The 23,498-nt window shown below is 41.5% G+C and overlaps 1 protein-coding gene across 2 annotated transcripts in view; it reads right to left on the bottom strand.

Annotated features, from left to right (window-relative positions):
* Nucleotides 1–21,726, bottom strand: part of Tnfsf13b (TNF superfamily member 13b) — a 34,537-nt gene extending 12,811 nt beyond the window's left edge. The window contains exons 1-3 of one of the 2 annotated variants that reach the window (XM_013141510.3): nt 21,250–21,726; nt 21,082–21,169; nt 11,836–11,892 (exon numbers count right to left, since the gene is read on the bottom strand). In XM_013141510.3, the coding sequence (XP_012996964.1) occupies nt 11,836–11,892; nt 21,082–21,169; nt 21,250–21,546 (442 nt within the window). In that variant the 5' untranslated portion in view covers nt 21,547–21,726. The remainder of the gene's footprint in view (nt 1–11,835; nt 11,893–21,081; nt 21,170–21,249) is intronic. The other variant, XM_063247020.1, reaches the window with a different exon arrangement.
* Between the last annotated feature and the right edge of the window lie 1,772 nt (nt 21,727–23,498).

The raw sequence follows: 23,498 nt of genomic DNA, 5'->3' as shown, positions 1-23,498 counted from the left end.
GACTCTAGATGGTACCTGGAAGACACATGAAGAATAAAAAACACAGATAAAGATACTTGTATAGATAAATATTATTGTATTTCTAGTTTGTAACTCTTCTTTTTGTTTTCTATATGGCTTAAAAGGCAAATGCATAAAAATTATCAATCTACTTAATAGGTGTACAACATGTAAAGATATATTTCTTTTTTTATTTTATGAGACAATAGAAGTTTTATGATCAAATAAAAAGAGAGTAATAATAGTTATTACATTGTGCATTATCTTCAAAGTCCTTACTCAGTGGAAGTCATATATTCTGACAGTGGCAACATAAAGGATGAATTAGAATCAATTCAAACCACAGTATTATAAATTCAAGATATTTATTATAATCCTCAGGGTAAGAATTAAAATGATAACTGAAAATAAATGGAGAAGGCAATTAGGGGGAAAACAAACAGAATACATGTAAATTTATAGTATGCAAAATAAAAGAATAAAGAAATCAAAGGATCAAAATAACAGAAGAATTCTTTCCGCATCAATAATCACTTTAAATTAAATGGGTCAGATTTGCCAATTAAAATACACAGACTGACAAAACAAATTAAATTTTTAAAAAAGAACTTCTGACATATGAGTAAGAGATATATTTTAGATCCATGAACAAAATAGGCTGGTTGCGACATAATGGAAACTACTGGAAAAATACGCATCTTTGCATATCAATCAAAAAATTATTACAGAAGGTAAAAGGAATATTCTATGTTCATTAAAGGATTTCTTAAGAAGACTAACAATTACAAACATAAGTACACATTGAACAGAATCTCAAACTATAAGTAGATACTGACTGAATTTAAAGGAGAAAAAGACCTAGCTACAGTAAAAATGAAGACTTCAATGTCTCCTTCAATGGTAGCTAGACAATCTAGATAAAGGAGCTTTAAATTAGTAGAGCACAGGCGCACCCATCACGGGCAGAGAGAACCAGAAGAGGATCCACCTTTGCCTGCTGGGCGTGGTCACTGGAAGGCCCTTCCCTCTGTCCACCCAGTGCAGACAGAGAGGACCAGAAGACCCACCTCTGCCTGCAGGGTGCCGCCACCCAAAGGCCCTCTCATCTGCATGCCCAGCCAGCACTGGCTGAAGGAGACAGATAGATCCACCTCTGCCTGCTGTGTGCCACCACCAAAAGGCCACATCCTACAGGCAGCCAGTTTGGGCAGAGAGAACCAGAAGATTCACCTCCACCGCCAGGGAGCTGCCAACAGAAGGCTCCTTCCTGCAGGCAGCCAGCAGGAGCAGGGACACACAGCCAGGTAAGCCTTATGCATCTGTAGGCCACCATTGGAGGCCCTTGGTTCCCTCAGACAGCCATCATCCACTAGCAGAATCAGACAAACACACCACTGTGTGGCTGCCACCATTGTTGGAGTCCCAGTGTAGACACAGAGGCTGAGAGAAGCAGCGCCACCTCCAGGAACCCCTGATCATCAGCAAGGCCCCAGTGTAGCTGCAAAGCTCTGGAGAACCCTGCTCCATTCCCTGCTACCTCCCTGTAAATCTGGAATTAGAGGAATCCAGGTGCCTGTCCCATCCCCCTATGTTGACTAGGGGCACCCAATGTGAGAAGGGCCTGGGGCTCTGCAACCAGCTTGTCGGGAGGAACCCAGGAGAAGGAGCAAACAGGAAACTGAGACCTCTAGCCCACACACAATAAGTCTGGGAGCTACATCCATGGAAGGAAAAGAAATCTCTGAGAGGATAGCAACTGAGTAAGGAAACAACTCCATGAGATTGCAAAGGCAATCAAATCAGAAATAATGTCTCAGGTAAAAGAAGAAATCACAAACATAATGAAAGAATTGTTCAGCAGGTCTATAAAAGACAGAGACAATAAAGAGAAGCATAGGAAAATGATGGGAACCTTGAATGAGTGTAGAAAGGAATTACAATGCATAAGACAGATTCAAAGAGAGATCCAGGAAATTAAAAATTCAATTGAAAGCTAGCAAAATCGCTTGAAAGAGACTGAAGATAGACTTTCAAACCTTGAAGACAGGACTGCAGCTAGTGATTGTGAAAGGAAAGATCTCTTAAAAATAACATGGATTTCTTACTGTTTTTTTTTGTAGTTCTGTATTACTTGTACCCTTACACCACTTTGTTTTGTTTTGTTTTTTCTCTTTTTCCTTTTAAATAAAATTAAAAAAAAATAACATGGAATCAGGAAATTACAACTCAATGGCTGCAAGATGATGCAAAGAAGCATAATTTAAGAGAGATAGGTATCAATGAAGAAGCAGGGGTCAACACAAATGAAATTAAAAGGATATTCACATAAGTAATAGAAGAAAACTTTCTAAACATGGGAAATGGATCTGGCAAGCGGATAAGTGAGGCATGCAGGACTCCAACTAGCCATAACCAAAGTAAATCTACACCCACACATATAATAATCAAGATCCCAGAAGTTCAGCCCAAGAACAGAACATTAAAAGCTCTTAGAGAAAAGAGACAGATCATCTATAAAGGAAAACCAACCAGAATCACAGCAGACTTGTCAACACAAACCATAAAATCAAGAAGAGTTTGGAGTGAAGTGTTTCAAACCTTAAAAGAAAACAACTTCCAACCCAGATTGATCTACCCAGAAAAACTAACTTTCAAAATTGATGGAAAAATAAGATACTTTCATGATAAAGAACAACTGAAGGAATTCATGACTACCAAAGCAACCTTACAGGAGTGCTAAAGAATATTCTAGAGAGAGATAAAGATAAGCATGGTTCCAGGAACAGCAGCAGAGGAAGATCTGCAGAGTAGCCAAACAATACAGGCAATTGAATGAAGGGGAAAAGTGGAGGGCCAACAACAGGAGGATAGCAGGGCAGAGACAACCAATGTATGCTGGTTGTAACCATTACTGTAGATGGCCTCAGGTCAGCAATAAAAAGAAACAGAGAGAGAGTGGACCAAGAAACAAGATCCATACAGTGTACACAAGAAACACAATTAACTGGAAAGGAAATTCATAGATTGAAAAATCAAAGGAGAGAAAACAATTGTTTCATGTGACAGGAGACAACAACAACAACAACAACAACAAAAGCAAGAGTAACTTGCCCATCAACTGCAGAATGGATAAGAAGGATATGGAATTTTCATGCAGTGGAAAGCTACCCAGCTACAAAGTTGCACAATCTCAAGGCTCCTGTAGGTAAATGGACACAACTGGAGATTACATCCATAGCCAAAACAGTTTGAACTCATACACATGAAACCTAGTATAAGAAACAGAAGGAGTTAATGGGATCCAAAAGCAAAATAGTTCATGTAAAAGCAAAGGAAAGGAAATACCTGGAGGGAAAGGTGGAAACTATTGTCAATTTCTTATTGTCTTATCTTGAACCCTTGCATTGTTTACACAATTTTGTTAGGTTTGGCTTTGTTCTGTCTTGTTTTGTTAGATTCTATTCTATCAGATGGTAGGTACAGCTATTTTGAATATAATGAGATATATTTTATGGTAATCATGGTTTCCCATTATACTGCTTTGAAGTCTTATAATGCTTTTATTCATTGGCTTCATTGGTTTTATTTGTATTTATGTTTTGTTTGATTTTATTATGTGTGATGGTATGAAGTTATTTTAAAGAAACAAGACATTATAGTAGCTATTGCTGATTTACTATCATCTTGCTTTGAAGTCCTTTTGAACCGTACTTTTGTTCTTCGTGTTGATTTTTTACATCCTGTTGTGTCTTATTTGATTTTATTATGCGTGATGGTATGAACAAATTTTTTTAACAAAATGAGATATTATAGCAGCCATTGTTCATTTCCTGTTGTTTGGTTTTGAAGTCATGTAATGCTTTCATTCTTTTGAATGGTTTTATATTATTTTGTTATGTTTGATATTAATGTGTGTGAAGGTATGCTCAACTATTTCGAAGAAAAGAGACATTATGGTAGCTACTGTTGATATCCAGTTGTCTTGTTGTAAAGTGCTATGTTGCTTGCCATTGTTCTGTTCTGATTTGATTTGTTCTGTTCTTTGTTTTATTTCTCTTTAAAATAAAAAAAAATTAAAAAGTTACTAGAGCCCTTGAGCAGCACTACAATGTAAATAAAGCTAGAAGACAAACAGAAAGCACTCTACATCAAAGGCAGAATACATTCTCCTCAGATGCACACAGAACATTCTCTAAGCTAGATCATGTTAAAGGGAACAAAATAATGCTTAAGAAATTTTAAAAGATTAGGTTAAAACATTTTCTCCAAGCATATCACAATCAATACTAAGAAGAAAATTCCAAGAAATATGAAAACTTGAATAACATATTTTTAAGCAGTCATGGATATATGAATTAATAACAAGAGGAAACTGAAAATACAATGTAGCAAAACTCATGAGAAGTAGAGAAAGGGGGTTCAGGGGAGAATTTCACAGCTGAGGAGGCTTCATGGAAAAAGATCTCAACTCAATAATCCACTTTTACAATTTAAGGAAATAGCACAAGAACAAACTAAACCTGAAGCCAACACAGTGGAGGGAATGGCAAACTAGAGGAAAGGTAAATGAAACGGGGAATAGAAAATGAATACATACGATCAATACCACTAAAGTTGATTTTTTAAAAACATTGGCAAAAAATGAGAAATGTTTAACTATACTACCAAAAGGGAGAGAAGACTCCAATTATAAAAGTTAGGAAAAATGGTTATATTTTTATTAGTTTATTGGCAGTTATATTGTTTATTGATTATAATAATTGCACTCCATTAAGTTGGATAATCTAGATGAAATAGGCAAAGCACCACAAATACACAAACTACCAAAACTACTCAAGTAAACAGAAGTTCTGAACAGGCATATGAGAAGTGCCAAATTTTATTTAATCAAAATCTACATTGGAAGAAAATTCCCTAAATATCTTCACTGAGAAATTCTATTTAACACTTAAATAAATGTTAAGCCAATCCTTCTTAACAATTTCCAAAAGTAGAAAAGTGGGAAATGAGTCTTAGCTCATTCTAGGAAATCACAATCGTCCTGATTCCAAAGCCAGACACCACAAGCACACTACAGAGAGACCACAGCCATCAGACCATGGCGCGATTCCCTCCAGACCACGAGAAGCTCAGGGAAGCCAGCACCTACCTTTAACCGCTGCTCTCAGCCCTGCACTGAAAGCCCAAGCAACTGCCAAAAGACAAGAAGAAGGAAGCAGGGGCACCCATTGGCGGGATCCAGTTAGAAGTATTTGCAGACAACATGACCTCATGCATAGAAAATCTTAATCCACCCAAACCACAAGAACTAAAAAGTGATTTCAACTAAATCACACAGTTCAAAATCAACACTCAAAAACCATTTGCATCTCAATATACCAGGATAAGTAATCTGAAAATGAAATGAGGATACCACTTCTTTTTAAATATCAATTGCTATAGTTTCTATACATATGTCTCCCCAAACTTCATATGTTGAGATTTTATCTCCCAGAGTAAGAGCTTAGAGTGGGGCCTTTAGCAGGTTATCAGTGCCCTTAGAAGGAGAGTTATAGTTTTGCCCTGTCTCTGCTCTTCACTACATGAAGCCATAATGAAAAAACTGAAACCACTATGATATATTTTTCCACCACTCAGAGCTGTGAGAAATGGATTTCTCTTGTTTAAATTGTCTAGTCTAATTTGTTACAGGAATTTGAACAAAAATAGCATCCAAACTAAGAAAATACCTAGCAATGAATTTACCTAAGGTAATAAAAATCTGATATACTGAAAACTACAAAAAAAATTGTTGAAACAAATGATAAGAGACACAAATGGGAAGATACTTCTCACTCATGGATTGATAGATTTAATATTGCTCAGATGACAATACTAGCCAATGTTATCTACATATTCAGTACAACCCCTACACAGATTTCAATGGCTGCCTTTTCTGAATGAAAAAAATCAAATCTTAAAATTCATTTATTCTGGGAAGGGCTCCTAAATTGCCAAAACAATTGTGAAAATGAAAAAGAAAGTTGGAAAATTCACTCTTGCATATTTCAAAACTTACTATACAAAAGCTATGGAAATAAAAACATGGTAGCACATCAGAGGGACAGGCATATAAACCAACAATATAATTATGATTGCAGAAACAAATATATACATTTATGACCAATTAATGTGATGCGCATGAAAAGACTGTTCAATAGGGAAGACATAGTTTTTGTGGCAAACAGTACTGTGACATCTTAGTTACTTTTCTCTTATTGCTGAGACAAAATACCTGACACCCAAAATTAAAGGAGAAAAGGTTTATTTAGCTCACAGTGTGTAGAGGTTTCAGTCCACAGTCAGCTGGCTCCAAGCCAGAGGGGCAGCATGCTGTTCACAGTGGCAGAAAACAGCAAAAGCAGCAAGTAAGGAGGAGGATAAAGCTTCTTTTCCTCCCTTATATTGTATGCAGGCAACCTGCCCTAGGGCAGGTGTAGCACTCACACTCCCCATCTAAGCAGCAGATGTCACCTCTAAAAAGCCTGGCCCCATGACCACATGGGCTTTGGAAGGGGCATGCAGACACAAACCATAACATATGAGAAATGAATATTCATATGCTAAAGGATGATACTGGACCTTGTCACACACCATATACAAAACTAAATGTAATAAGTGCAATAACTTAAACATAAAACATAAACCCCTAAGCATCTTAGAAGAAAGCACATGGGTAAATTAGCATGCTGGATTTAATACTGTATTCTTCAATACTGACACCCAAAGAATAGGAAACAAAAGTAAAAGTAGATAAAACAGACCTCAACAAATTCAACTGCTTTTGTACTACACAGGGCACTGTCAAAGAAATTCAAGAAATAATGTCTCAAATAAGAGAAAATATTTTCAACCAGGCAATCTGTAAGAATCTGGCCCGCAATATATAAAGTCATTTCATCACTCAACCATGAAAAGACAAATGACCCAAACAGAATACAGTCACAGGATTAGAATAGGCATTTTTCCAAATAAGATAACAAACAACTCCACCGAGCACATGCTAGCCACTGGGGTATGCAAATCAACACCATTGTGAAGCGTTACCTCACATCCAATAAGAAAATGACAGTAAGGAAAATAGTAAGGAAATGAGGTGAGGCTTCGGTGAATTACAGTAGTCATTTTCGCTGGAAATGTAAAATGATTCAGCCACTATTGATAACACTTTGCATTTCACAACAACTCTCATCCTGTATTCTCTCCAAATAACTGTACTTTCTCAAATAAATACCTCACACAATAAATACCAAACACAATAAATATCTTACACATAGGATCGCTGTTCACAATTATCCAAATGGGGAGATACCCCAAGTGCGTGATAATGGGTAACAGGGTTGGGAAGTCGCGGTTTACATCTAATGGAATATTACTCACTTGTATGGAACCACATAGCGCTAATGCTCAGATAGTACAGTATAGATGAACCTCGAAACATGGCTCTCAGTGAAAGGAGCAAGACACTACTACAGTCACACACTGTATGAATACATTTGTGTGAATTATCCAGATTAGGTGAGTCCACAGAATCAGAAAGAAGAGGCATAGTTACTGGAGGCTGGGGTAACGGAGAACTGCCAAATAATGGCTCCATGGGGTAAGGGTTCTCTCTTTTTTTTTTTTTTTTTTTTTTGTCTTTTTCCTTTTTATTGGTACCAGGGATCGATCTCACGCCTGCCTGCTTGCAAGGCAGATGCTTATGCTGCTGAGCTAAATCTCCAGCCCTGTTAAGGGTTCTCTTTTGGGCTGTTCAAAGTGTTTTGATGCAAGAAAGTTGATGGCTGCACAGTATTGTGAAGGTGTGAAAGGTCAGAGACTTGTGTGATTTGATTTTATACTGTGTGAATCAGATCTTAATAAAAATATACAATTGTACAGATGACTACTAGACCTCTACACACACCAAGAGCAAAACAATCTTTAGTAATACAAAGGAGGAATTCTTTTGTGGGCCAAGGATTTAGCTCAGAGGCCTAAGTGCCTGCCTGGCAAGCACAAGGTTGTGGGTTTGATCCCCAGTAGCAAAAAGAAAAAGAAAATTATTTTGTTAAAATGTAAGAAAATATGCAATATATCATGATGTGATGGGTAAAAGCCAATCATTACTGAAATAAGTAAATTTAAGTGAAAATGACCTGATATATGAACATTATTTTAAGATGGGATTAAAAACGAACCAAGTTTGTTCTGTATACATATAAAACAATTTCTTTCAAAAAAGTTAAAAATGAATTTTGAGATAAATGCCTACTAAGGAATCATAAATGAAGAAATAAAATACTTCCATCTGAATACAGAAATGACATACTGTGGAAATATCTGCAGCACACACTGTGAAGTAAAGACATCCCCTCAAGACCTTTACACACAAAAGGAAGAATCACCAGAAAATACAACAAAAGGAAATGTGGCCATTTATAGAAGCAACTGAATGCAAAGAAGATGAGCTAGCAGCTCGGAGAAAGGAACTAGAAATACAAATTAAAAAATCACAAGAACAGGAGCACAGAAACTCAGATGGTTCTTAAAATATACAGAGAGGCGACCCACATGTTTTGTAATCCAAGAAAACAAATTCCCTGATCCCGTCCTGCGCCAGCAGCTCCTCCCCGCCAATCGCAGCACAGCCTCTAATCAGCCTCTGGAACCACTGGCAACAGCTGTGCAAACTCAAACCGCACGCTACCCACAGGTGACAGGGGCAAAGTTCCGAACATGCAGTTACGCTTCAAAGCATCATCCTTGCAAAAAGAGCATCACGCATCATTTGGTAAGAAACTGATTAAACAAGTAATATCCACCCAGGGAATACTGTGATTCTCAACTTAAATTCCTATTTACAGACATCGAAATACCTGTAATGTGTGTCAAGTAAAAAGCAAACAAATAAACAACAACAAAAAAAACAGGTTATAAGCTTGCTTCCAGTAACACACATTGCAAGTATGATACATTGTGTTTAGTGTAGGAATGAGGTAAAGCAGAACTCTGTTCTAATTGCTTTGAGAGCTATAAAATCTGCAGTGAGAAGCAGGAAAGCAGTAAGCCATGAGGCAGAGAGGGCTAGGGACAGATTGGGAGAGAAGCAGGCATGTTCAGTCCACACTTACGCTTTAAATTTTTTCCAATACATGAATGTACTACTTATTTTAAAAAATAAATTTAAATCCCACAGATAGACATGGGAAGGGTGTGGGCGTACTCCCTGAGATCCCTCTTATCCATCTCTGTTCCGAGCAGCCTCCCTTCTCTGTGCCCACCTGAGCAAAAGTATGGAACATAACAAAGACAGCGATTCAAAGTCTCATCAGAAAAGAGGCCTTCTCCTCGGAGCTCCTCTGCCTCCGCAACAGGGACCCCGACTGCAGCCCAGGACTGGGGTTCTGTGTACTCGGGCCTAGGATTACATGAAATGCAGTAAGGTGAAGTGTGTCATCACTTACAAAAACAGGGATGGGTTCTGGCCCGTGAAAATGTTCCACTGGGTACCGCCTTCTTCACAACCTGCCATCTTCCCCGGTTTCCCTGCCAGCACGTTCACGCACACCAGCAGGTGAGTATCGTTCACAGGCTTTGCTGGCATTGCAAGGCCTGCTCTTGCGTCCCAGGGGTTGAGCACTCCAGGTCCACACCCCAGGGCAGCGCCCCTGCCTCTGCCGGCCTGTGCTCAGCACCCCAGGACAGCCCCGACACTTGGTATGCCTCATGTTCAGCTTGGGGGTAAGAGCTACTTCACTTTGCATTTCTGAAGAAAGTTTTTATCTCCAGTTTTTTTTTTTTTTTTTTTTTTTTTAATTTTATCTTGGTCCTTAGGGTATTCTTCTGGCTCTATTTTAATTCTTGGGAAATAGTTGTAAAAGTTGCAAATGGAATTTTGGAAAACATAGAGCAACACTAAGTTTTTAAAGAGTTTATTTCTTGCTTGATGCTTCTGGTAGTCAAAGTTACAGAGAAAAAGGCAGCTGCAGGACAGTGTCTGGGAACTCGGGAGGAAAGAAAATCCACACTCCTTCCGGGGGAGCTCGATTGCCCTCTCCTACTCCCTTAATTTCCTGATAACCCAGAACCCATATTGCAAGTCCCAGAACCCACACTGCCTCTGTCTGCCTGATTGCCCCTCAGCAATCAGCGCATCACTCCATATTTCACTTGCTCATTTGCAGGATTTTTCCCGTTTCTCTTTATCAAGAAGCCAGCTCCATCAAAGCACAAAAGCCAGCACCCTGCAGCCACCTTGGGCTGCCCCACAGGCAGGGGACGGTCAAATGTCCCCAATCACACATGAGATGAACAGCTCTGCCTTCCTGAAGCAACCAGCCAGTTGCTCCTAATACAGCTTTGTTCAGTGACTATTTTGCATGAACAGAAGGGGTTATTCTACAGCAATTCCCCAAAAGGTTTGCTTTCAAGGAGACTTTGGTGCAGGTTAGAGTAAAAGGATTTTTTTAAAAGCAAAGAAGTTTTTTGTTTTTGTTTTTGTTTTTTTTTCCGGAGTAAACCCTCACAGATTCAATAATCTATTGATGTGCCTTGTGACTGTCAAAGAAAACTACACAGGATGCTATGTTTTAAACTTATTTGACAATAAAACCCTTATTTCCAGAGCCATTTCTCTAGATTAATATTTTGGGCAATAACTCTAGAAATGATATTAAAAGCTTATTCTCAGTATTATTATTATTTTCATACTAGAGAGACAATGTGATATTTACAAATATGAGCCTGATTTATTTCACTCCTGAGGATAGTCTCAAGCTGCCTCCATTTACATATAAAAGCCTCAAGATCGTCCTTTTTACAGCTAAGTAATATTCCATTGTATAAAAATACCACATCTTTTCATTCACTCTGTGGTTGATGGGCATTTTGGTTGTTTCTAAGATTTAACTATTACAAATTGTGCTAGTAATAAGATCGAAATGTATAGTAGATATTGTAATAATGTAAGGGGGAAAATAAAGGATATAACTGTATATATAAGTCACAAGATAGATAACCATACTACTAATTTTTTGTTAGTTATCAAGCAGAATTGTTTGTACTGTTATTGTCTGTCCACTTTTTATGCTTTGATTTTGTAATTTGAGCAACTATTTCTAAGATAACAATATGCAATTTATCAACTAGTAATTTCTCACTGTTTTTTTCTTTGAAATTCTATATTACTTCTACCCTTTTTTCTGTTTTGCTGTTTTTCTCTAAATCAATAAAAAAACAAATAAAAGTTTATTCTCCATGAACATTATTTCTGGCTATTATCACAGAAAATACATAGTTGTGCAGAGTTAAAGCTAACAAAAACTTCCAACAACAAACCCAGCTTCACACTGTATGTCTGTGGGAAAATGACAAGTTATCCTGTATTAACTGACCTGGGAGAACTGTCATAAAAATCTAGTTTATAGGCTAAGTTCATTTTTATTTTCATCCCATTATGATTTCTACAACGATATAGAAGAATTAAGATCTGTGAAGAGGCTCTTATATCATTGTGGAAGCCAAAATGATTTCTCAATAAGTTAAATTTGATTTAGCATTTGATTTAATTTAATTTATTGTAATCTAATTACTTACAGCCTCTAAGCAGTTCCTCTAAGGTAATTCTGCTGACCAGATTATTATGCTAGGGTCGGGGTTTATTCCCCAGTCATTTGGAACGCATTTTGCTTTGTTGCATTTGATATCAAGAAGAGTTAGGATGCCGATCTGAGAGGCAGCTCCAACACAAGCTTCAGACCTCAGACTTACAAGTCTATGGGCCATGGGCGGAAAGCATTGGAGCGATTTCATTACCTTTGCGTATGGTCGGCGTGTCGCTGTCTGCAATCAGCTGCAAGCAGTCTTGAGTGACTGAAAACCAAAAATACATTATTGTAACTTCCAGAGTAGAAATAAAGGGGGCGAAGGAGGCTGCTCCTACAGAGCTGCAAACTTATTCTCCCAGAAACACTAAGTCAAATATACTTTTTACATAGCTTTGCAAGATACTACTCTATAAGTTCCTTTACAAAGTGCGCCCATTTATTTCAATGTGTTTGAAAGTCAGGGTACTTTAGAAAGCATTGTAAGCTCTCTGCATACAGCAAGCACGTCATCTGTTCAGGTGAATTTAGTTTGCTCTGAAACATTACTGCTACACAGAAAGGAGGTGTATTCATTTTTTCCCATCTACCAAATACATGAAATAGTTAAACTTACCAAATCATTCCAAAATAATGGTTTTTTAAAGTCTAACATTAAACACGGACTTACTGGTACTGAAAACAGGACTTCTACTAGCACAGAGCATAAAAATTCTCACATTTATGGAGCAGATGTGACTGCTGGCTGGCAGAAACTCAGCCTTAGTGTTAGAGTATCTTGCTTCCTTAGGATACCCTACGCTTAGGATATCTTTGGCCTAGGATACCTTAGACTTAGGATACCTTAGGCCTAGGATACTTTGCCTCCTTTCATGCTCAAAAGAGTCCTACAATTTAGGCAATGGAAACTGAGGCTTAGGAAATGTAAGCAATTCGTTTAAGGCCTCAGGGATAGAAAGTAATTACATCAGAACTTAAGTCCATTTGCTTTTGCTTGGGAATCAATGTCAACCTTTCTGGTGAAGTATTTTGGGTGAAAGAGAGAAAGAAAGAACATCTTTTAAAAATAAAAAGTCCTATTTGTGTTAGGCTTCATCTTCAGGAAAACTGCTACATAGAGCATGTGAAATATTTCAAAACATATTCAGAGGAATAAAAAGTGATAGTGTTTGATAAAGAAATATCTCAGACAATAAAGCAAACTAAGTACACTATCTGTTGTGTATGTAGGGAAAAGAAAAGAAAACTAGCAAATATCTGAGTGACCTATGCTTGCATGTTTTCATTAGTTTTAAACCCAGGGAGGGTTCCCCTTTGTTTTAAAATTCTGCATCATCATTTCTTTTGAGGGTTTTTGTTTTGTTTTGTTTAGATTTTTCAATAGCAAGTGTTCTACTCAGAGTAAAAAAAAATACTTGAAACACATGCTTCTCAATGCATGTGTTTTAAGAAGTGGGCACGGGGTAGCTTCTACACTAGTATTTAGTCTAAATGTTTCTAACAGTTAAAACTCGAATAACAAAGTAATACTCATGCAGTAGTCTGAAGCTGTTGAGTGCAAACTAGTGAAGGCTGATTGCATACGAAAGCCTTCAATTTTTTTCCTTGGCCTTTAGAGATGAAAATATAACAAAACCTGGAATTTATTTGTAATCACAGAACCTGTCTAACTTCTGTCGAGGTCTCTGTTAGTTTCAGCAGTGCATTTGTAGCCACTCTGGGGATTACTTTACCGATTTTGTGAACCAAATGTTGTGCCATAGGGAAAGTGGAGTCTCACAGGACGGTGCCTATGGAGAATGCTCTTGCAGTGAAAATCCGTGAAACCCCATGACACACAATGTGGCAGAATGGCTATGAGTGAGGTCACCTCGAGAGATGGGAGGACCAAAGCCACTGAACACAAAGCATGTAGTATCTGGAGCAGCAGGAATGAACCTATTTCAAACATACTATTTTTCCAACGAATTCTGCTTGGCTGTTATCTACAAGGCACCATGGTGCATTTTGTGATGCCTGCGAAGGCAGACAGAGCACGCAGGACTCTCATCTTTCTCCCACACCAAAAAGTCACAAGGATATTTACCAATTTCCCACCTTCTGTCACTGTGCGTATGTGGGGTGGTCACACTATACTGTGAATGTGTATTTTTAAAATTATTGCAGTAAAAGACATCGAAACTGATCCCCTTTGACATCCCCCCCTTGTTTCAAACATGCTCATCTCGCCGTTCTTGCAGATTTCTGAAGCAGTTCCTCAAGTCTCCTGTCATGTGTGTCTTTACAAGGTGTGATCAGAAATGGAGTGGATGCTGCTCTTCAGTGCCCTCTACAGAAAGGCAGGCTCTAGAACACAGGGCTGTGTCCACATCCACCTTATTCTCTGGATCTGGCACCGTGCAATTTCAGTTCTTCTCCAGAGTGAAAATGACCATGGTGAGTCAGTATCTAGAATCGATTCAGGACACTGAGGCAGCCACAAAGACACTTAGGGAAGGGGACTTCCAGAACCACTGCAGAAGGTTAGCAAGATCATGGGGAGAGATCCATGCTGTTAGGAGATACCAGTAACAAACACACAGAGCGGAATGGTAGCAATAATTTGCCAGGAAAGAGCAGAAGTTTGACAATTCCTCCTACAAACCAACCTGGGGTCTAGGAAGTTAAAGCCAAAACTAGACACACACTTTGGTGTCTATGGAAGTACTAATAAGTTGCACCATCAGCTATTAGATCCTAAACTTCCCCTCGGACATTTCGTCTGGGCATTGTAATGGTGCCCAGTTCCAGCATGCCCAGATCTACAGCACCACTCACCACAGGCACGCCCCTTGTCTGCCCTGTCTATTTGCCCCCTTAGTGAATGTATAATAAGCCTCTGAGCAGTGCAAGTCAGAAACTGAGAAATGTGCCTTTTTCCTTCCTCCTCGGCCTTGAAAGCCCACTAATAATCATGTGCAATTGTTTTAAACCTCAAATTTTGTCGAGTTTAGATCCCATCTCTCCTTCAGCTCCTTCACTGAACTTACTGAGCAATTAGTTTATGGCAGGTGCTGTGCTCAGGTCAACAAACCAAAAGAGACAGAATCTGTGTTCCCCTAGTTTATGGCATCCGGTAGGAGGAACTGACAATTGCATTTGACTAGATGAAGGATGAATTTGCAAAAGCACTTCACCAGATCACTAACTGGAAAAAAATCCAAAAGTTCAGAGGAGCAAAAGAAAACTGTAAGAGGTGCCTGAATGTGCCATTGCCACTATGCATGATAAAAGAAGCCCTCTTCTTAATTTTTTTCTCTGTTTCTTTACAGGTTTCAACCTGTGGTATTCTCCCTCTTACCAAAGTCTATTCAATCTGCAAGCCCACTTTTGCTCCTCTTGACTATCTTCCTGTGAGCCCAACTAACAGCATCCTGTTATTTCCTCACTTGCTGCACCTCTGATCCACTACAATAGAAATAACATTTCCACCCTCTGCAGGACCCACTAATTTTTCTCAGGTCTGGTGCTTACTCCAAAAGCAGGCATAGGCATCTTCTATGATTGAGAAGAGTTAAGAGTTCAGTAAACAGCAACGAACACACACCTGAGTTCTCCTATTAATTAGCTGTATGACCATCAGCTTCATACTTAATTTTGAAATATTTGTGTATTTATAATGCAAATAATAATATACACTTCATAGTCTTATCAAAATCAGTGGATACCAGGCTGAGGCTGTAGCTCAGGGTAGAGCTTTTGCCAAGGATGCACGCAGCTTAAGGTTGGATCGCTGCCATTGAAAACAAACTGTGGATGCCATAATTTAGATGTGCTTTGTAGAAAACTGCAAGAAATTTATTTACTTCATTGTTACTTTAGGGTGGCTTTAAAATTTATGTTAACTTTGTTTAATTTCCCCGCCTACCCATTTAGCTTGCTGAGAGAGGAAACTGTCTGTGGCTCAATTTTTCTCATTTAAAACGGAGATAACACCGTCGTTTAGGAAATCTGATTAGCCAGGGGAGAATGACACACTCAGCCAAGCATCTGACTCAGGGCTGCAGGCAGGAAAGCCAGCCGTTGAAGCCTCTCTCTTCTCTGTGTTTTCTGTATCAGCCATTTGCCCAAACAGTGGTGATCCACCTGTTTTAAAAAGACCTCTTTCTTCTCTTTAATGAGAATGGCCTTTAAATGAAAACACCTCCACAACAAATGTACAGCTGTCCCATGCACTCTTTGAAACAGGAGCTGACTTATGAAAACAGTGAGTGAATAGCACAATAAATATTATCGATTCATACAGAGTTATTCATAAGAACAATACACCCCTCAATGTCACTATGCATTTGTCATAAAACACCAACTCATGCCTAAGTAATAAAAAAGCTGCAAGGATGAAAAAATACTGATCTTTCCAGAAGGTGGAAAGATTGCTCCTGGCCTCTCAGTGTAGAACATAAACAGCCTCTTTCCCTTTCCTTGTCCTCCGCACTCCTAATACACATGCATCTACTTTTCCACATGTTGTAATTTACACATTCCCTGTTTTCTCCACCTCTCTCTCCAGTTCACTGCACAGGAAGAATTTGTGGACACAGCATCATCCTGGGCTGCAAGGACTGACTGGTTTCCTGGTTCTACTGTTTCCCAAAACTTCAGGCTTAACAAGAACAGGGTTCAAAGATTTTGTTTTCAGGTCATTACTGTCAATTTAATTTTTTTTTTTAAATTGAGCAGAAGCCAGCTCTTGCAACACTGAAAACAAAAAGCCTCACTACTGAAACAGATTGAAGCAGGAAGAAGAGAGACAGCGGCTGGGGAAGGCTCTGGTCAGAGAGCACCTGGCAGCAGCCAGCGGTTCCAGGAAGGAGCTCGACCTCCTTAGGTCAGAGGCTCAGTGGACTGGGGGTGCCAGGCTAGCGATCAAGTTCCGCTTTGCAAGCTTTCAGCGCTCACAATCCAGCCTTGCACATCAGAGCCAAGTTAGAAAGCAAGGATCAGAGAACAGCTTGGTGTTAGAAACCTGTGTGTCCTTTTCCCTTGCCAAAGAGCTGGACTACAAATTTCAAGAAAGGACGCTTCAAAAAGTAACACCGGAGCCTAATCTTTCCTAATCAAATTTAGGGGTCTTCTAGAGGGACCCTGAAACACCCACACCAAGTGGAGAATAGGGATTGAGCTAGTCATAGAGCCACAGGATCCGTTTCTTCTTTGTAACCTGGTCCCAAGATCCTGGAAGAACTTAACATCAGGGGGAGCAGATGGAGGAGTTCCTCACAACCCTCTGTGCTGGCTTTACAACTTCCCTGTAACTCTAGAACTACACTAAAAATTGATGCAAAGTGGAGAAAAATAATCTACATTAGACTACCCAAAGTCTTATGATAATCATATGAAAGACAAAATATGGACAGTCTGTCCACTCTTGATTATCTTTGAATTGTTCATATTCTCACCATTATTTTGCTACAGCGATTGAGATGACTATAATAAACATTATCACTAGAATGATGAGCAAAAGTTAGCAAAATAATTTTTGTCTTTTTGTAATCTAACACACACATTTGTAATCACATTTAAATATTTTTATTTACTAACAAAGTAGAGAACAGGAAGGGTAACGATTTTTACCCATAAACTATCCTAGTTGCAACCCATTTAAAAGAATTCACTTTCTTGATGGACCCTGGGGAAGCAATCTTTAGGGTCTGTTTATTTTGCAATGAATGAAAGTGTAGTTAGGTGACTGTTTAAGTCACAATCCATCGTGAATCCACATGCAAAGACATTGCACTGTGTGATAGTCTCAAAGCCATATTGCTTCAGTTACTTTTTACAGTTGAGACACTTAAGGTCTTAGAAGTGAATGCTTGGCTGTGATGATCCATTTGGCAACTCTTTACCCTGGATTTCCCCGCATTTCTGTTTATTATACTGTAATCACAGATGAGCTTTTGAAATACATTAAACTTATTAAAACTTTAATTTGAAACACAAAATAATTAAGAAATGAAATTTGAGCCAAAGTACTTAGCTTCAACATTCAATAAAAGCAATGCTGACCTTTAGAGAGCTGGGAGAAAGGACCTCTATCTACCCTTCCTCTATCTTGCTCCAGAATCCCAAAAGAGACACACAATTCTGGGGCACGCATAGACACTTGATCAATAAGAACATAAATGAACGCTCTGGAGGTAAAAAGGAGAAGCTAAGTTCATCTAGGTGTAAGGAAAATAAATCAGAAACAAAAATTTAAAAGGTTTAAGATGTAAGAGACTTCTTTATTCCAGATAGAAACCCTGTCATTCCAGACAGAAAAAAAAGAAATATATCACTGTGTTTCCAGAAAGTTCCCTGGGCACATAAACATTTGCCATAATGTTAAACAAAGTAAGATTTTCCTCCACGAAAGGAGAATAGCAGAACAACACTGTGGCTGATTTCACAGGCAGGCCATCGTGGCTGACCCTGTCTGGAGACCGTTATCTTCAAACCCAGGACTGTGGACCACTAAGTGTGCGAAGGTGCTATGGAAAATAATATATTTTGGCTAAATGTGACTCAAGACTCTATTTTTAACTCTATTCATCTTTTTTCTTCTTAAATCTGCTGAAATGAGTCTGTAACCATTTAAAAAATTAAGGTTTATTTTTAAAGCTCTCAGAAGTGAAAAAACAGTAGCAGAGAATATGAAAACTGAGGAATCCTGACCCTAGATAGATATTGAAGCCTATTACAGTGCAAAATTACTTAATGTAATTCAAGGAAATAAATAGAATAATAAGCTACCGACAGAAACAGGGTCTCAAATATATTGTACCATATACAATACAACAGTACCTAGGTTCACAAACATAATTCTTTTCAGGATTCTGGTCACAAACTGAATTGCATGAAAACTGAATCAAATTTCTACCTAAGATCAACCTTGAACCTAATCATGGAACTTGATTGAGTTCTCATCCAATTTGGTTTGTGAAAAAATTTGTGGAAAGAATTTAGTTCATGAACTGAGGTACCACTGTATTTTGTACATGTATATGATGCAGATATAAGTAAGTTTCCAATGCAAAAAAGCTTATCAGAAACATTTAACACACTTGGTTGAGGCGGCCCTCTGGAAGACGAAAAAATTGGAAAAGGGGAAAGCAGGAAGTTAATGGCAGCATGAGACGACTCACTGAAAAAACACGGGAAGGGTTAATGAGTTAAAACAAGTAAAACATTAAGTCATGATCAGATCAAAGCCAAAGGGAATACAGATCATGAGCAAATCTGTGTTTGGTTCTGACATGTTAGACAAAATGGAAAGATTATTTCATTAGTATTAATGCAAAATCTGTATTGGGGACCAGCCAAGAGCGGGATGGTCTGTGTTAAGGGTATAGTGAGACACAGTAACACAGGATGAGTGGCTGGGATGCGACCCTCCAAGACAGCCCTACTGATTGGCTGTACACAGTGACAATGGGGCTAGACAGATTTAAAGTCTGTGGAAGACTAAGCCCTATGACTGCAGGGGAGTACACCCTAGGATGACTCAGGAGGGCGGAGAAGTTTCTTGCCCTGGAGTGTTTTTTAAATTTAGTGCTTTTACTTTCAGTTTTAGTGGGTGGGGAGAGGATGGCCCCTCCCTAAGGGGTTAATGGGAAACCTCAAGTGGGTGGTACTGGTAACCCAAGCTTCCATTTTATCCCTCAGCGAACTGTATAAAATTAGTCATGGTCAATTTGTGGTCCCCAATAATCTGCACAAATTTTAAAAAGCAGCAAAATTCTATAAAAATATGTATATTGAAATTTTGATAAACAATATTTACTATTAGAAAGTTTTTTTCAAAACCTTTTAAAAATTAGGACAATGGGAAATCAGAAATAAAAGTGAGCAGAAGATATAGTTAGAAGCAATCAATCAAATACAAAGACGTTCATTATTATGAGTAAATAAGCAACATGTTAATATTTCGATACTATTTTTGTAGCAGCAGAACCAAAAAGATCAATTTTTCTACTAGTGTATATTTGTAAAATAAAATATCAGTACTCATGTCAGGAAACCAGTGTGTGCAGGTAACAGACCCTGACCGTTCTTAATTGTTTCCCCTTGACTCTCCCCTCCCCTCTTCCTCCTCCTCATTTCCAAAATGACTATCTTCTTGTTTCCTATCATTTCTCCTTTATTTTACTTATTACTTATTTATTTATTTATCTGTATTTTAGGTTCCCATATAAGGGAAGCTGTGTGATATTTAACTTTCTGCGTCTGATTTCTTTCACATAGGGTTATGGTCTCAAGTTGCCTGTATTTTCCTGAACATGACGTAATTTCATTCATTTTTATGGCTGAAAAATTGATGTAGAGACAGAGTTGCCAGTGAACAGAGGGATGAAGGACCCGTGTGTCTATGCAGCATCCTGCAGACACGCATTCTCCCCCTCCTCTGTTCCCCGCAGCACCCAGGCGGTGAGGACAGAGTCAGCTGCTGTGTCTCGAGCTGCCCCAGACGCAGGTGCGCAGGGAGCCCTGGAGGACGAAGCCCTTGACTCCCTGGGGCGCACACCCACCGGGCACACACCGGTGAGGCTGGGCCACGTGAAAGTGCTGCTGTTCTGAGGCCTCGCACGCTGATTCTCACAGCTACTGCGCTAGTGTGCGTTCCCACACGCAGTGCACAAGGGGCCCCTCCACGCAGCCTCCCCGGAATTCACCGCGTTTTGTGCTCCTGGTGGCCGGACATTCTGGCAGGAGCGAGTCGGAATGTCAGTTACCGCGATGTGCAGTTCCCTGGTGACCAGGTCTGCTAAGTGACCTTCTGTGTTTCTTTTGAGCGGAGTCTATCAGTTCATTTGCCCCTTTTTCACTAACTCGATTTTGCTGTGTTTTGTTTTCAAGCACTGTATTTGCACGAATTATCATATCATTTCCTTAGACCCATCTCTGGATGTGGCTCTTTTTATTGTCTTAACATTGAGTACCTGGTGGTCTATTCTAGGTAGACAGTGACCACATCCATTAGAGAGACTGCGTGCCAGTGTCCGGGATCCGTGTCCATTCTCCTTTTTCCCTCACTGCTCTCGGCTCTCCAACCCTTCTTCCCGCCGTGGTTACCAAAGCTTTGCTTCCCCGTCCATCCCTCTGTGTCCTTTTTGTCTTTCCCCTTCTTCCCTTTTCCTCTCCCCATCCCTGTCCCCGTGCCATTTCCCTTGTCTGGTACACGTTTTGGCCCTCATTTACCCTTTCCGTTTCTCACAGCGGAGGAAGCGGCGTGGCCCTGAAGCACCGTGCCTGACCTCGGACCGGTCTCCGACCCCTGCTCGCTCCCCGCACACCCTGCCCATTGGAGGACCGGGCGCCGGGCGCAGCCTATGGCATCAACCACTGCGGGGCTCCGCTCCAAAGCCTAGGGCAGCGCCCTCCTGGGCGCCAAGCTACACTACCTGCAGCTCCCGGGATGGGTGTGCACGCCCGGACCCACCTGTCTCCTCGGGACCCTCCAGGGCGCGCTTTCTCCTGACGCTCCCGCTGGAGTTGCTCTCCGCCAGGGACGCCGGCGCGAAGACCCCCTGGCAAAAGAGACAGCCGGTTACGCTGGTTGGGCGGTGGGCGCGGCGGCAGGCGCTGCAGCAGCCCAGAGCGCACTCACCTGGGGACCCGCGGCGCCCAGAGCCCTGCGAGGGGCGGCCGGGGGCGCTCTCTGCAGCTGCGCGCGGAGCCCCTCCAGGTCCGCCTGCAGCGCGGCCACCCGGCAGAAGGACACCACCGTGAGACCGCCGGACAGCAGGGCCAGCAGCAAGGTCGCGGCCAGCAGCCTCGCATCCCCGCAGAGCCGCGCGGAGGGGCTTTCCGTCCGCGCCAGGACCGGAGCGCAAGCCGCTTTCATTTCTCCTGCTCTGTGCGCAAGGGGAGAGAGGCGGGACTGCGCGGCTGCCGTCCCGTCCATTCCAGGACGCGCACTTGGAAGGTCGGGGCCTTGGAGCGAGCGACCGCAGGGCCCGGATCATTTCCTGTTATCTGTGGCCCCCGCTGGCCTGGGCCCTAACTGACTCCCCGGCAGCGCCCGGCTCGGCCCCCCCAGGGGCAGGAGCGCGCTCCCCATTTTCCTCTTTCTTCCCCCGGGCATCTCTGCCCTGCTCTGCAACCGGGTCACTGGCTGGCGGTTACCCTGTGCGGATTGCTCAATCCGGTCCGCCCGCCCCATTTCACTTTCAGTTTGTGCAAAAACTGTCATGCCAGCTAGGAAACCCAGCTGCCTGGGAAGACGCGAGGCCCTCGGGGAGGACTGATGGCCTCGGAGCGCCCAGCAGATCGCTGGAAGGAGTACTTTAAGACAGGCACCTGTCAAGGGGATCGCCCTGGAGCGATGGTCAAGGCCTGAGTGATGGGGGCAGCGGCTTTGAGGAAGGTCAGGGGAGCACGGAAAACAGCCGCGGGCGAAGGCAGAGTAATTAATGGCGAGGTCAGATGAGCCAAGTGCTTTAGCGCACGCTGTGTTTAGCTGCAGGGTGATTTATTAACAGCCCTTAAGTAAGGGAAAAAAGAAGTATCCTTTACGGGAGGCCTGGGAGTCTGCTTGGAATGAATTACTCTGATCGTCTCAGGATTCAACCAGAAGTGTAGAGACAGTTTCAGGGCAGATACAGAGAGCGCTCTCATCGTGGGGTGCGGGTCAGGGCCCCGAGGGGGGGCCCCTGTCCCTCTGAGATGCAGCTCCGAGCCACTGTTCCAGCGGGTCCTCTTCCCTTCCCTGTTCCCTGTAGAAGCTTCCACGTCCTGCTCTCTGTAAGAGATTAGGCCCTGTCTCCAGCTCCAAGCACCCCACTCCAACAGAACCGTGCTGGAGAGCAGAGCGCATCTCCCGTCCCCACGCAGACTGTGTCCCTGCTGACAAGCGGGAAGAGCAACGTCCTGAGCTAACCCAAGTCACTGGGCGTCCAGTCGGTGGCCGGGCCAGCCTTGGGGTGCAGTGCCTGGGTCTCTCAGTCTGTCCTACTGGTCTGGCTGGCGGCTCCGGGACTACAGCTGGGTCGCTTTCTGCAGTGCCCTGGGCCCTTCCCTGTCCTGGAGCTGGGGCAATAGCACCTTCCCTCTGAACTGGGCCACGAGGTTTCCATGCATCTTTAGGAAGAAAGTTGCAGAAGAATGCGGTGGGAAGGAAGGACTCCAGAGCCACAATTCCAGGTGCAAATGCTGCTTCCACCTGATGTCCTCCTGTGGGACTCAGTTTCCTTTTCTGTAAAATAGTACAGTAACAGGCACCTTCACTGGGGTTTGGAGCACAGCTCCGGGGAGCATCAGTGAACCCCATTAGGGTCGTGTTTTTCATTCACGGTGGCTCACTACCATCATAGGGCAAATGAACCATTGTCACACTATCGACAGCCCACCCAGGGAACTTTCCTGTGGGCCCCTTGTAACATCCACAGCCTTCTTCAGCCAAGGCTCTAACGTCACTGAGTGTCACCCTGCAGCCTCTCTTCTCTCTTCTCCTAACCTTGGGATGCCATCAGACTCTGTCACTGTCATCCACGGGGATTATTATGTATTCCTCTGCAAGTTAGTTCCAAAGACCTTTTAAAACAACCTGTCAGCATCCTCACTGACCCCCAGAAATCTGTTGATTGCTCAGGGAGAGTCTTCTTTGATGAACGTGTGTGTAGATTCATTTGGATCAGATGTCACTAACACAATGGTTTGCCACCGTCTTGCTGTAGCTATGCTAGGGTGAAGCATGCAGCAAGACCCCTGAAGTGGGAAACACAATTCAACCCTCACCAGAGAAGTCATTAGGACTCACTCTTACTTTGTGTGTGCACCTACGCCAGCCAGCATTACCTCCAGGCACACAGGAATCCAGTGAGCAAGATAGGCTGCCATCCCGTCCACACAGATCAC

This window comes from Cavia porcellus, unplaced genomic scaffold, assembly GCF_034190915.1.
Source record: "Cavia porcellus strain 051 isolate PalLab524CR breed Dunkin Hartley unplaced genomic scaffold, mCavPor4.1 scaffold_4, whole genome shotgun sequence".
Classification (NCBI taxonomy): Eukaryota; Metazoa; Chordata; class Mammalia; order Rodentia; family Caviidae; genus Cavia; species Cavia porcellus.
Note: the sequence above shows the minus strand (reverse complement) of the source record. Positions and strands in the feature narration are given on the sequence as shown.